General features: G+C 38.8%; 1 protein-coding gene across 2 annotated transcripts in view; it reads right to left on the bottom strand.

Annotated features, from left to right (window-relative positions):
• The window catches only part of AK5 (adenylate kinase 5), a 241089-nt gene extending 226673 nt beyond the window's left edge, over positions 1 to 14416 (bottom strand). The window contains exons 1-3 of one of the 2 annotated variants that reach the window (XM_032870138.1): positions 13946 to 14416; positions 9268 to 9454; positions 4437 to 4532 (exon numbers count right to left, since the gene is read on the bottom strand). In XM_032870138.1, the coding sequence (XP_032726029.1) occupies positions 4437 to 4532; positions 9268 to 9454; positions 13946 to 14005 (343 nt within the window). In that variant the 5' untranslated portion in view covers positions 14006 to 14416. Of the gene's footprint in view, positions 1 to 4436; positions 4605 to 9267; positions 9455 to 13945 lie in introns of both variants that reach the window. The other variant, XM_032870136.1, reaches the window with a different exon arrangement.
• Positions 14417 to 15360: the final 944 nt, after the last annotated feature.

Here is a 15360-nt window from a genome sequence, read left to right as displayed (position 1 = left end):
TCTCGGTGCTAACTCTGAAGGCAAACCAAGTGTAGGCTTCGCCAAGGAGAGGACGGAACTATGATCAACTTTCTTAGATGAAAGAGACATTTTTTCCTTTACCTAGTTTAGTAAATAACTACTTTAGAAAATTGAACAATGCAGTTGTGAAAAACAGTTTCATGTTCTTTGCAAAACCTATTTTTTTTCCCTCTGTAATCAAAGAAAAATCTATGAGACACAAGAGATAATGATCAAAATAACAGAAATGCGTTCCATGCCAACAAAGAGCTAATGTGCAATTTGGTGAAATGTAACAGTTGTTTTTAAACCCAAAGGGACATCAATATTGAGACAATTTATTTAAATCTTTTTTTTTTTAAACTCTGTGCATGGGTCTCCTTGCCTCATCTCCTTTAAATTCCAAAGAAGGTTTATGCAATGAATACAGAATGAATGGAATAGGTTCTTAAAGCAGGAGAATTTCCTAGAGCTCATGAGAATTTCGATTTTGTGATACATTAGTACGAAGTAATCCACATTTTGCAATCTTAATACTAATCATTGGTAATTACCATTTACGCTTTAGAAGCTTAAGTCCTGAAATAATTATAAAATATATGCCTCACATTTTATTTCCAATCATATTGGATTATTTTAATTTATATTTCTAAAAAACCTAGACTAATTGGAATCTGAAGTCTAAGCAATCTAAATAAAGCATATAGCAATCAGCCCAGTCTGATTTTGATTTGTCACTTTTTTTTTTCTTTTAAACACTCTATTCATATGGGAGAGAGAGAGAGAGAACATGAACAGGGGGAGGAGGAGGGACAGAAGGAGAAAGAGAGGGAAAAGTACACTCCCCTTGGAGCACGGAGCCCAATGACTCCGGGCTAGATCCTAGGGCACTGAGATCATGATCCAAGCTGAAGTCAGAGGCTTAACCACCTGAGTCACCCAGGCACCCTGACTTGTAACTTCTTCGTAATTATCAAACTGAAATATTTTCAAGTATTTAAGCATAAGTTATTGACTACAGAAAAATATTTCTAAAGGTCAATGTCTAATAAGGAATGAAATGTTTTGGAATTTTTCACTGAAAATAGTTATAATTTATTAAGCAATGCTGAAAATAAAAATTCAATAGAAAAGTAAGTTGATGTTCTCCCTACTTATTCAATATATCAAGCTTTGGCAGGGGCAGTAGAAGTCATATTATATATAATTATTTCATAATTATTTTTTGCAAATGGAGTAAGTAAAAAAGAAAGGTGTTTCTTTGTTTTTTAGTAAGGAGAATTGGGAAAGAGTAGACTTAGTTGGCCAGGGCTTATTTCCTCTTTAAAATTTTTAAGTGCACGGGTGCCTGGGTGGCTCGGTTGGTTAAGTATCTGACTCTTCATTTTGGCTCAGGTCATAATCTCAGGGTCCTGGGATGGAGCCCCGCTTCAGGCTCCTTGCTCAGAGAGGAGTCTGCTAGTCTCCCTTTCCCTGTCCTTGCTCTTTCTCTCTCTCTCTCTCTCAATAAATAAATAAATCCTTAAAAATTAAAAAACAAAAATAAAAATTTTAAGGTGCAGAATTCTAAGATCAATGCGAATCATTTCTCAACCCTAACACCAAATAATACACCTGATGACATGTGACTTTCACCTTTTTTTTACTGCTTTAGTAAACTCAGGATAGGAATTTGTTTGCATTTTTAACTATTCTCTTTCCAAGAAACTCTAAATCCTACTCTATTAGATATAACATTATGAACTACTACTAAATTAAATTAATTCCTTTGCAGATAAAAAGTGTGGGTTCTAAATAGCTGTTTTAGGCCTATTAACCTATGATGTGCTTCATGGATTGGCTTGAAATAAAAAATTATATGAATAACTCCATCAAATTTAAGCTGATTTGAGGGGCACCTGGGTGGCTCAGTGGGTTAAGCCCCTGTCTTTGTCTCAGGTCATGATCTCAGGGTCCTGGGATTGAGCCCCACATCGGGCTCTCTGCTGAGCAGGGAGCCTGTTTCCCCCTCTTTCTCTGCCTGCCTCTCTGCCTACTTGTGATCTGTCTGTCAAATAAATAAATAAAATCTTTAAAAAAAAATTTAAGCTGATTTGATCCTTGAAGAATGAAAGTTATCTTTCATAAACTATATTTCCACACTTTATCTCATAAACCATCAAACTAAGAGATTATAAATCCCACTGAATTCAAAAAAATCAAGCATACTAAGAAAGTTATGGCACCTTCAAGAAAAAAAATTTTGTCAACTAACAGAAGCAAATAGCAGACAACACAAACATATGATTTGCACAATAGAAGAGAATAGCATTAATTTATTAGATGGGCTTAACTAACAAATTAATTTCACATTCTCTCTGAAACCAGAGTGAGCTTAATTTTATTCTATTAATCGCTAATACTTATAAATATTAAGATCCATCTATCTCTTAAATTTTATAATTAACGTAAGAGAGATTCATGTCTGTGCCAAGAAGTCCAGCGTTAAAAAAAATTCTGCATCACCAGAAAGGAAATTTTGTTTATTTGAATGGAAAACCACGTGGGTATCTGTACCTGCTCCACTCCTTTTTTAGTCTGGTACAATACAAATTTATAAGGTTTGAGTACAATTATAATTCCTCACAATTCATAAAATTGCCCCAATTTTCTCAGATAACCTAAGGTTCAGTTTTTCCTTTCTTCTCATAACTCAGTCCTCTAAAATCTAAAAGTTATTTACACTCATTGGTTCTGCATCATTCCTGGGATACATAAAACTTTATAGTGTGTAAGTCTAAAACCAGAATCACACTCTTGGGAAGCCAGCTGATTTTACTGAGTAAAAAAGAACTGTGGAGTTCTTTGAAGCAGAGGAGATTCGAAGCATTTATATCTTCTCCAGAGATCTTAGTTTGTTGAAATATTTTAGTCATTTTCATACAAAATTCACAATGCACAAAAAATTCATATATGTGTTGTTTTACATGAGAGCATTTTGGTATTACACCTTTTTCATGGGCAGTCAAGCCTCCATTTGTTTGTCCTATTAATAATTACCAATATTTTAGTAATAGCAACAAGAAAAATAAGATCGAAAGAATATTTCATCATAAAATGGCAAAATAATTTCCAATTATTCTTCACCTGTAGCTCTGTTTTATTTATTTGTTTGTTTGTTTTTGTAGCTCTGTTTTAATCAAGCATTTCCTCATCTTCTAGGTCCAACTTTTAAGCACACACAGACAACATTTCATTTTCAAAAAATGAGAGATTTATGGCATAATTGTGTCTCCCATACATCATAAGAATAATGACTTTTAGAAAGCCAGTTTCTATACTTTCTTCCTACACTACTGTTTTAAACAATTCAGGGTTAAATATATTTGCAATTTCATTTTCATTACACTGAGAGATAGACCAATGTCACTCCTTCTAGTATGGTGAACTTAAATTCTTGTTATAGCATGGTGTGTTTATTTGCATGCTTTTGTCCTAGTTGCTATCATCATTATATCTTCTGGAAACAGTACTTCCTTGCATAGGGGGCCATATTCATTTTGCCCTCTGTTAACATTACTGACAAGAAGAGTTTTGAACATTCACGCTTGATTTTCGCTTTTGGTCATCTCTCTGAAAGATGAGTCAAACTGGAACAGGAGACAATGATGACATATTCCAGGTTCACAGGTCTCCTCATGATTTTTACAGATTTTGAGGAAGTTAGAATTTGCGAGAAAGGTCAGAAATGCGTTTTGCAAAAGACTTTCAACATTTTCCACATCCGTTCCTTCTGAAATGACATCAGACTAATATTTTCATACTCATTCATAGTAAGCAATGTTAAAAAGTAACTGTTATTATTATTTTGATTGACACTCAGATGTTATGTGCTGTGTAAAATACTATTCTACTAGATTTGCTTGTCTGAAACATCAAAACTTAAATTTTTCTTTAGGTGCCAGTTTGCTCTATGGAAGATTCATTTATATGAGTCTTTACCAACATATTATTATTATTATTATTACCCTCTAAAGTTAGTAGTGAAGAAAAATTCAATTTGTTGAGTAAAAAAGATAAAAACATATCATGTTTAGAAAACTTTTAAGTCATTCAGTTATCTATGTTAAAAGTTAAACAGATAAAACCAGAGGATACTAAATCTTGAGGAAATTAATACTTTCAATTTATTATAGAGAATTTTTAGGACATTGTAATGAGATTCTATAAAAGATCATATAACTATAATTATAATAATTCCGTTTTATTGGAAATTATGCTAAAAATATTTCTATCTACTCTCTCTTGAGCTCTTGAGCTCTTGAGCTCTTGTTTCTATCGTTTGTCATTACCCAACTTAGTATTTGCAAATACACATAATTAGCATAATTTTTTGAAATGTAAATATATAAGCAAAGACAGCAGTAGTGTAAGAATTTTGCTTTCTGTCCTCATACCTATGACAAGAACGATTTTGGGTCGAGGTCTAGTAGGATCAAAAACCTCATACTCCTCAATTAGCTCTGCGGTCTCGGAGAGGTCCGTATCACTTTCTATGGAGAATTGATGGATTGGAGGGAGCCGATCATACCGCCGGTATGGAAAGTTTGAATTTTCAGGCATTACTGCAAAAGAGTAAGAGAACTTTGAAACGGGAAAAAAATAAGCATAATAAAACATTTTTTGTACTTAGCCCATGAGTAGAGAAAAATTTTCAAACTAAATGAGTTTGATTTTTTTCAACTGGAAGAAGAACGCATCCTGTAAGCAATCTGCAAACTTTTTCTTAAAGGGCCAGATAGGCAATATTTTGAACATCGAACAGTCTCATACTCCACTTGGCCATGGTAGCAGGAAAGAAGTCATAGACAACATATAAACAAATGGATGAACTTGTGTTATGATAAAACCTTATTTATAAAAACGGGGGTGGGAGGTTGGGGGAACCAGGTGGTGGGTATTAGGGAGGGCACGGATTGCATGGAGCACTGGGTGTGGTGCAAAAACAATGAATACTGTTACGCTGAAAAGAAATTTAAAAAAAAAAGAAAAAAAACCAGACTCAGGTCAGTCTGAGACAGACTGACAGACTGAGACAGACTTAGCTCATGTGTTATAGTTTGCCAACTCCTGTTCAGAGGAAACTTTCTGAGTAGTGCCTAGTCTTGTTTGGTAGTCTGTATATATCCTGGTCTCTGCAAATGGTGCTCCCTAGAGTTGTGTAGTATACAATCTCACAACTTTCACAACCTCATGCAGCTGTTAACTCCCGCGTTGTTCAAGCCTTAGCCGGGATTCCTATAGTTCATGGTTCCTTCCTTCCTCACCCTGTGTTTCAGGATTCTGGGGGACACAGAGAAGTCCTAACACCCAGAAGACGGGTAGGCTGAATGTGGCCACAGGGTGAAGAGCCTTTGCTTTAATCTGGTAGAAAACCAGCAGAGAGTTTTTTTGGGGGTGGGAGGGTAAAGCAGTGACATAATTTAATATGAAATGTTTTTTAGGAAGATTAATCTGGTAGTGGTTAGAAGGGATTGAGTAGGGAGATGCGGAGCACAAAGAGCAGCAGCTAGAAGTCAGGTACAGTAATGCACAGGTGAGAAATGAGGGCTTCACTTAGAAGGGTAGCATGGGAAATGGACATGAGTGGTTAGATATGAAGAACATGGTTAAGACTGGGATCCGTGACATGAAAGGAGGTGATATTACAAAGACAATTACCAGGTTTCAAGTTTAAATAAATAAGGAACACACTGCATTTCATATAGCATCTTTCTGCCTTCTCTCTTCTGCTCCACAAATAGTGGGCTTCTCTCACTCCTGTCTATATCATAGCCTCTTCCTCTGGGTCAGGAACTCCTATTCTCTATCCCTGGTACCTACTCAAACTCCGCCATCCTTCTCTAGCTAACACCCACTCAGCTTTCTGTCTCCAAGCATTACCCTGAACCCAAGCCTAGGTTGGATCCATACCCCTGTTAATGTGGTTGATCCTATCGCATATGGTATTTCCTAAATCACCCACTCTGCTTCTAATTTTAAGTATATTTTTTTCACCATCAATGTTTTTTATTCCATAGCCAAAATGATCACCGACTTCATTATTCTTATTTCAACAACTATTCCTGATCAACATTTCTTCTAAAAATTCTTAAAAAACAACCCCAACATTATAGTCTATATAATTTTTATGTACATACCATATACATATGTATATGACTTATATACATACATATTACTTATATATATGTATATATGCATGTATGTATATTATTTGTATACATATGATATATATACATAGTGTGTATATATACCATATATGTATATAATACACATACATCATACCTGTATAGAGTGTTCACTATCTATACTCCTATAGTATTTACAAAACATTTCTTTTTAATTTACTTTATTATTTTATTTTTTATTTTTAAAATTGAAGTATAATTAACATAGTGTTTTATTAGTTTAGGTTTACAACGCAATGACTCAACAATTCTATACATTTCTCAGTGCTCATCAAGAGAAGTGTCCTCTTAATCCCCATTATTTCACCCGTATCTCCAACTACCTCCCTTCTGGCAACCAACAGTTTATTCTCTGTATTTAAGATTCTGGTTTTGTTTGTTTGTTTTGTTTTAAATTCCACACGTGAGTGAAAAACAAACAAAAATTCCACATGTGAGGAAATCCTGTAGTATTTGTCTTTCTCTAACTGACCTATTTCACTAAACATAATACCCTCTAGGTCACTCCATGAGGGCAGGTACCATGTTTGTTCTTTCTCAGAGGCTACATCCTCAGTCCTAAAAGAATGTCTGACAATAGCAGTGCTAATAAATGGTTATTTTAATGCTCAACTGATTCACTGACTGACTTCACTGAAATAAGAAAAGAAGGAAGTGCTGGTTTTGAAGCAAATATGCTATGCTTGCTTCTAAACATGTTGAGTATAAGACGATAATGAGACATTCCAGAACAGAAGCTCTTTGGTCATTTGGAGCTACAGGATTAGAACTCTTATTCACAACTAATTATTTGTTCAATTGTGTACATATGATGGGGGGGGAAATGGATGCTTATCTTACATTGATAATAAAATCCCTTCAGTCAATAGTTTATCTTTGCTTTTTATCATACCTTTATGTATGAAAGCAATTTGCCTAAATGATTAAAATGTTTTAATTCACAGAATAATTTTTTATGATAATTATATATTAACATAGCTATATCAATATTTCAGCAAAATATGCATGAATCACTTTATTTCTAGAAATAATGATGTTTTAAGTTATGAGGAAGTTATCAGTTTCCTTTAATTTAATGATATATTCCATAAATTATAGCTAAAACTTACAAAGCACAAGTATGCAAACCATTTCATAAAATAAAATGTTATTACAGAAAATTCCATTTAGAAACCATTTTCTGTCTTTCAGCATGTGTCTTAGATACAGGAATGTAACAAGGCATTCTTGTCATCATAGTACATTGAAAGGTTCTATTTGATGATTAAAAGATCTCAGAGAAAGAATTCTGGTAAAGTATTAGTAGATATGGAGATTTTAAAATTAATACACAATTGTAATTCTAATGAAAGTTAAACCTATATTTTCCATTCCTGTTTTAGCTTATCCTGCTCACACAGGAGTTCCAAACTGGTGATTTGTGGGCCTAATACAGCCCCTTAGAGATGTTTTGTTCAGTCAACATTTTTCCAAAATTTGTACATGACTGTCTTTAGATAATGACTGTTCTCACTTACTTGACCACAGTCTCCCCTGTTTTCTACTACACACTTGGCCTACCTGGCTTCTATGTATAATCAAGCCAAATAACGGTATGAAATAGAAGCATTCGGATTTTATTTTGTTGCAAAACAGTCACTTTTCATACCCAGTCTAAGAGCACCTTTTGGACTAAGGGATGACATACCTCTTAAATTTAAATTTTAGAAATGTAAAAATATTTTAGACTAAATCCAGTAATACCTGAGGTTTGTTAGTACTTTAAGGTTTAGAAATGGTTCCCCATACTTATCTCACTGAATTAAACAAGGGCCAGATTCTAACAGTATAACAATACCCAGGGAAGTAAGTTAGCTGTTTGGGGAAGGTACGTGAAACTTTCAAGGCCATGAAAACATCATTTGTTCTCCAAAGCAGAAATTTGCTGAGTGATGTGCCCAAGAGACAATGGTCACTTGCACCTTTGAGCCTCTACCAACCAGTGATGACTACTACATGGATAGGGAAGTATCCTGCTCTCTGGAGATGCTTCTGAGAATATGTTGTTTCTGCCTACCCTTTCTGTTTGTGCTTCTTAAAATTAACACACTGTAACTACCCCCCGCCCTACAAACACTGATTCAAATAAAATCTAAGCAAGTCATGACTAAGTAAATAAACTGGAGTTTATTTCCCTCTTGTATTTGTTACAAATGCTTGTAATACTTGTATTACAAATACTGCAAACATTTCATGGTATAATTTTTGAAAGTGGTGTAAATTTTGAAAATATAATGATCTTGGCCCCTGGGAAAGAATAAACTTGGTTTCTTCTGATTCTGTACCTCACAGATGATTATACTTCTCAATTTCAACCAGAGCCTAATAGGTGGTTGGCTGATGTTGAACCATTAATTTTGATGAGCATGTAGTTCAGAAAGTTCTCAGAATATACCCTGAATTTCCTCTGGTGAACTCCAGTTCTTAGTTCCAAGCTATTCTTAAAATTGCTAGACAAGTTCATGTCTTCTACTTCTTTTATAGCATCCAAATGCCTAATCTATTATGATTCATTCAGTAGCTGCTTAATAAATACTTGCTGGATTAATTAGTATAAACTTAATATGCACTTAGGCAGATGCATTAATACGAACTCTGAGTTTGGAAACATATTATGCCAAGCTCTTCCCAGCTAATTAAGAAATGTTGAATTGTTACATAATAACTATTTTGTCTATCCATTTATTTGGGAAACTCTGCAATTTTAAGAAAAATTCATAGTTTGCTAATGTTATTGATTTTGCAAAATAATGAAGTCAGAAATACAAAACTTCATTAAGCCTTTCGGGAAATGTTGGACAGTGGCATGAGCTTTTGTCTCATCACAAGGGTGATCAGAATTTGGAGCAGAGAGATTAATCATGTTCCAGGGCCAAATATCTCTCTAGGCTTTTGGAAACCTATTAAAATAAATGACCCTCTACAGTCTATATGGTGTGTTTTATAAAAAGAACTGCTGTAATAATAATAATAATAAACCATTATTCTACATATACATTACCATTTCTTAGAAAGGATCTCCGTGATTGTCCTCCGTTGAGAGGAGGTAAGGTCTTCTTTTCCTGGCTGACAAATGTATCCCACTTCACTTTGTCACAGCCGCCTAATTCCTTGACTTTCTGTAAACAACTTTCCAAGTACTCTATGGGGTCTTCTGGCTTAGAACACATCAGTCCATTCAGAAGGCTCTGGAATACAACAAAATATGCCCATATGAAATAGGTGTTGAAACCACCTTTGTTAAAATAGTTCTATGACTCATCTTTGAACTCTGGGTTGCCTTTGTTCTTTGCATTTATTTTTTTAACGAACAATTAGAGGTGGAATCATGATCTGCTGAGTAATTAAGATAACCCCTAAATTCTTTTTTTTTTTTTTAGATTTTATTTACTTGTTTATTTATTTGACAGAGAGAGAGAGAGAGAGAGAGAGAGATCACAAGTAGGCAGAGAAGCAGGCAGAGGGAGAGGGGGAAGCAAGCTCCCCACTGAGCAGAGAGCCCAATGCAGGGTTCGATCCCAGGACTCTGGGACCATGACTTGAGCCAAAGGCAGAGGCTGAACCCACTAAGCCACCCAGGCACCCCAAGATAACCCCTAAATTCTTGACCATTAGTGTTCAGCTCAGCATTCTCTGCCTTTTACACAATTCAGACAACAACATTATTTAAAATGGAGGCACCCTATCACAGTGAGATAAAGTGCAGTGTGTAAAAATGCTCCAGTCATTACTTGTCTTATTCCTACCCATTCTTAAAGCTTCCAAGCCTTGGTTTCTTCATTTGTGAAATGGAGTTCTACCTACCTCCAAGAATTTTTAAGGATTAAAAATATAATATTTGTAAAGTGCATATTGAGGGCCTGGAGCAAAGTAAATACTCAATAGATGTTGGTGGTTTTAATATTATTATGATCAGGAAGCCTCCTCTGAGCACCCAGGTTGGCTTGTGGACCTCTTCCTGGCGTTCCAAATTACCCAGAAAAAAAAGTTTTACCTGTCATTTATACTGAAACCATCAATTTATGTTTTGGTCTCATTTTCTAAACTATAAACTCTTCAACAACATTGTATTACAAATACTGCAAGTAGGTCTTTTTTATTTTTCAGTCTCTAGCCCTTGACATTGTCCCTGGCACATGGTAGGGGCACATTGGACTGTTTTCTAATTGGGAAAAAAAATTTATTCAAAACATAGTCTGACACTTTAAAAAATGCTATTTGATATATAATAGATCACCATAATATCCATTGAGGTTACAGAGGAAAACCTGGTGTCCAATATGTCACATGTAGTAGTTTCTAAAAATGCCACAAACTTGGAAATGATGACTCCTGGGAACTGGACTGATGTGCAAAATATTTTCCTTTACAGTATTTCACGGAAAAAGCATAGAGGAATATTATCACCAATATACATTATTAATGTACAACACACACACATCCTTTGAAAGACTGACATCTTTGCTAAATAAAGTATTGTATTTTCAAATTATTCTTGTGCAATTTGCTCAAAAGTGGTATGTAGTTCTTTCCAGGTACATTTGTTCTCTCAAATACCAAATTGTCAGAGTGCTGGGAGGAGTTCAACTGCAGAGGGAGAGGAAAAAACTAATCTGAGCATCCACATTCCATTTGTGTGTCAAGACCTGTGTTATATATACACAGACACATGCTGACACATACACGGACACACACATTGTGTTTAACTCCTCACATTTCTATGTTAATATAGTTAACTGTGGCTGTGCTTCCTCTGTTTCTTTGTATGCCTTAGCTCACCCAATGCACTCTTAGCCCTATGTGGTACTATTACCCCCATTTTATAGATTAGGAAACCATGGCTCAGAGATGTTAATGAGTTGATCAAGGTTATCCAGCTGGAAACTTGTAAACCAAGGATTCCAATTCAGTGTTTCTGATTCCAAAACCTACATATTTCTCTCTCTATGTCTTGCAAAATTATGATATGAGATAAAAAGAAAATGCTAGATTATCTGTGCCCCATACATAATCCAACTACAATACGAAGCACTCATGGTCTCTCTTTTTTAAAACTCCCTATTCTTGCCAAAAATGAGTGAACATACTTAATGAAAAAAAAAATTTTTTTTTACTGGAAAATATACATCTCCAGCCTCCCTAAAGAAATCTGATTCCCCAAAGGGTACTGATTTTAGAGGGAAACAGTTCCACTCCTTCATGGATAATTTTAACCCTTCCCTCTAATAATCAGCCACCATCAGGGATCCAAGAAAACCAAGAGACATTATTATTCTGAGTTAATCCTTTAAGAACCTGAATAATCTAATTTGACTTTCACTAGAATTCAAATTAATTGCTAAATCTCTGTTCTAAGGTACAGTAATATAAGATCAATACATACACCCTAATGTTACCTAAAGTTAAGAAATCATGACAGTATCAGGGGAAAGTGTTTTTTATTTTAAACATTTACTCTAAAAATGGAAGCACATTTCAAACTTGAACCTACCATAGATATCCTATTTAGTGCATGTGATGTTTCAAGTCAGGAGAAAATCTGAAAAGGTCAATTATATACATCTAGTTGTCTGACAGTATATAGATTTAATAATCAATTGCTCCATCTATAATGGTGTCTAAAGTCTACAGCTGAGGCAATGTTTCTGGTTTGATAGATACCTAATTGATAAACTGTATAGTTAGAAACTTCACATACCATTATTACTGGAGAAAATCCAGTTTGGAAACAAAGCATTTGGTTTTGCTGTCTATGTTTATTACATGGAGAACTGGTAGGTTTTACTTCTGTCTTGTGCTGGATAAAGCATAGATTCTTACTGGTGGGATGCAGTCTTTGGAGGTCCCCAGAAGTCTTTTCCATCTTCCAGTTGTCCAGGATTGCATTTAAGTACATTGTATTACTGCATTTCACCTAAGGGAGTAGACTTCCCTTTCTGGGTGTACACTATATTTAAATGTCCCATTCATATGCAGAAAAACAAAACATAATACCTGAACAAAAATGCCAGCTATCACCTATCTGCATACACAGTGTAGACTTTAATGAACAAACTATCGAAAATCTCTGTGGTTACCAAGGAGGAAAAACAGTATCTACATTTACAAAGAAAATAGACAGCAATTTGCAATCAGGTGGCATTCCTGCAGATGTTTCTAATTATTCTTTTAGAAGTATAGAAATGAAATTTATCTCAGAATTAATATTTATGACAAAAACCTTCCTAGTGTTTTTAACTCTTCTGCTCCATATTTATTTTTTGAAAATTAAAAAGAAAAAGGAAAACCCTTGAAGAATCCTACCCACCCCCGAGACCTGTCCTTATGCAACACCTCCCCATTCTTTTCAAACATGAGTAACACACTTGCTAGATTTGGGTTTCACAAACCAGGCTTGTGCTCAGTGTATGGTTTACCTGGAAATCTTGGCTTCAGACCAACCTGAAACCAGTGGCTTACAGAGGTGAGAAAAAAATGAAGATCTACAATTATGGGGGCCCATATTAAAGGCAATTTGGAAAAAAGGCAACAGATTCTTTTTCCCAAATGGTGTTTTAAAATTCCTTTTAGCAGACCAAACCTCCAACAACTCATGACCCTTGGTTTACTGACTCAGTCTACAGTCTATCTATCATCTTTTAGAAATGGGGGGGAGGGGTTTGCAGTGGATGGAATTCATCTGTCAGGGCTCCATCTATGAAGCTTGGCTAGCTTCCATTTTTTGTTTGTTTTGTTTTTAACTGAGAACATAAAAAGAACTCAGGAATATTCCAAAATTCAAATATAGAGAGAAGGAAAGGAAGCAAAAGGCTCCGAGACGTAGGCTGCGGTTTAGAACTAACAAGGTTCCTTTAGTTCATCTCTCAAGCCTCCTCTCCCACATTCCCAAGTGTTCCTTATCCCCTGGGACCCCGGTAGAGATGATGCTGTAATGTGGTCCGAAGACAGAGCAACAGGAGTCACGCCCGCCGCGCGGCTCTCTCTCTGACTTGCTTTCTCTAGGTGGGATGGAGAAAGCAGGCGAAAGCTACAGTCCGGGAGGCGAGGAAGGAGAATGATCCCTTCCAAGGCAACGGAAAACGTGCACAGGAGTTCATTCACCGAAAGCGCATAGCAGCGCTGGGCGCCTGCCACCAGGGAGATAGTGCTGCGCTCGACGGGTTTGGATTTGTTTTTTGCATCTTCATCCCTCTCCTCCAAGCTATCCCCGCAGAAGGCTACTTCCGTCCACACTTCCCCTTCACTGCGGGGTCCTGACCCTCCGCGCACGTAGGTGCTAGGGCTCTCTACCCCTCGGTTTCGAGTCCCTGCTCGCTCCTGAGCGCCAGCGTACCCACCTGGCCTGGCCCTCGCCCCTAGAAAGCGGGGCCGAGCGCCGCCAGCAGCCCACCCTGCACATCCGAGGGGTACGCTGGGGGCAACCTGCTTCCAGAGCCCTGCTGGAAGACTGAAACTTGATCTGCGAGGTTAGGGCTCCTGAGCCCAGCCATCGGACAAGGACCCCGGCCACCCGCTGGAAAGGCGACTACCCCGAGCAAGCGGGAAAGCGAGCTTCTGCAAGCCCCTTCACTTCCATGCCCCGTATCTGCAAGGTGGGACGGGGAGCCGCCTCCGCCTCCCCAGGCCCGGAGATGCTTTCCCCGGATCCCCCCGGCCGTCCACCAGCCCTAGCCCCCTACCTCGAAAAGCTGAGGGATTTCCCTCCGGGCCAGATACTCCTTGGCATCGTTGGTGTTCATGGCTGTGCCGCGCGTGCCTTGGGGCACGGGCCGGGAGGTTCCTGGGCTGCGGCGACCTGGGCTGGGGCTGGCGGGGTCCGCACGGAGCACGAGAGCAGCCCTAGATCTCACGCGCAAACACTCCCACGCTCAGCTCTGCCCGCCCAGGCCAGTGCCCCCCTCCGCCTGTCCCCTGGGCCTGTGGTCTCCGCGCTCCCGCCGCCCCCGCCTCGCCGCTGGTCCCCGCGCCGGAGCTGCGGGCTCGGAGCCGCCGCGGCTTCCCGGGCTCCCAGGCAGCGCGGCCGCCAGAGAAGGGCGGAGGGAGCGGAGGAGGGAGGATAGCGCGGCGGCCGCTAGGCAGCAGTCCGCTCGGCAGCAGTCCGCTCGCCTCTCCCACTCAGCGCGCCGCGCTCTGCGCCTCCTGGAGCCGGGTCTGCGGCGGCGGCCAGTCACGCTACGCGGGCGGGCACAGGGTGCGGGGGTGGGGGCGGGCGCGCGCGGGGGGCTCGCAGTCACACCCCTCCGAGTCACACCACAGCCCGGGCGCGGCGCTGACCTGCGCGCGCCGCCGGGGGACGCGGCAACCTGGGACCAGGTGGCCAAAGGAAGAATGGGGTCTCTAGGAACCTGCCCCCCAAGCCTCCTCTCCGCACCCCTCCCCCCAACCACAGAGTTACTCCTGCATCCCCATGGAGCTCCCGGGAAGAAACCTAATTGTTACAGAATTTGTCATTTATGGCTAAGGTTACCGATCTTTCATCAAAGGGAGCTAGCTGGAGGTAAGAAGAGGGGATTCATAGGGTGGAATCTGTCCTTTTAAGATAATTTTTAGATCTTGGGTATGTCTATCCTTCAGGAAAGTTTTGCTAGCTGTTTTCTAATTTTTTTCCCTGTCAGAGTCACAAATCCTCACAGATTTCAGTGTATGGCCTTGGAGGGTGGCTGAAATCTTGTTAATAGAAGGATTAGTAAGTAGGCAACTAGTTAACTAACCCCCACAGAGAGGAATGGGAAGGGGGAGGAGAGAAGTGGGTGGTGGTGGTGGTGGAGAGCTGGAGACCGCTTAAATTGGAAATGTGCTTGGCAGGAGGCGTGGGAGCCATCATTAATTGGATCGGAAGGGTGTGCAGTCAGTGGGCCGTGGGCCGTCAGGGAACCCAGGGACTGGATGGTGCACTAAGGCAGCCATGAGAGTAAAGAATCTTTCTGTTAAACACGCCATTATCAAGGTATACCCATCCTCGGCCTAGCTCCCAAGATGACTCATTTCCCCCGTTAAGATGTCTTTTCATTGTTTGAAAGATGGTCCCGGCCACCCTAAGAATATGACCTCTAACTGTGTGCGAGGCCTCACACTGTGGGAGGTTGTGTGAGAG

Source organism: Lontra canadensis, unplaced genomic scaffold (assembly GCF_010015895.1).
Source record: "Lontra canadensis isolate GAN:19392208 unplaced genomic scaffold, GSC_riverotter_1.0 scaffold40, whole genome shotgun sequence".
Classification (NCBI taxonomy): Eukaryota; Metazoa; Chordata; class Mammalia; order Carnivora; family Mustelidae; genus Lontra; species Lontra canadensis.
This window is presented reverse-complemented; position numbering and strand designations above follow the sequence as displayed.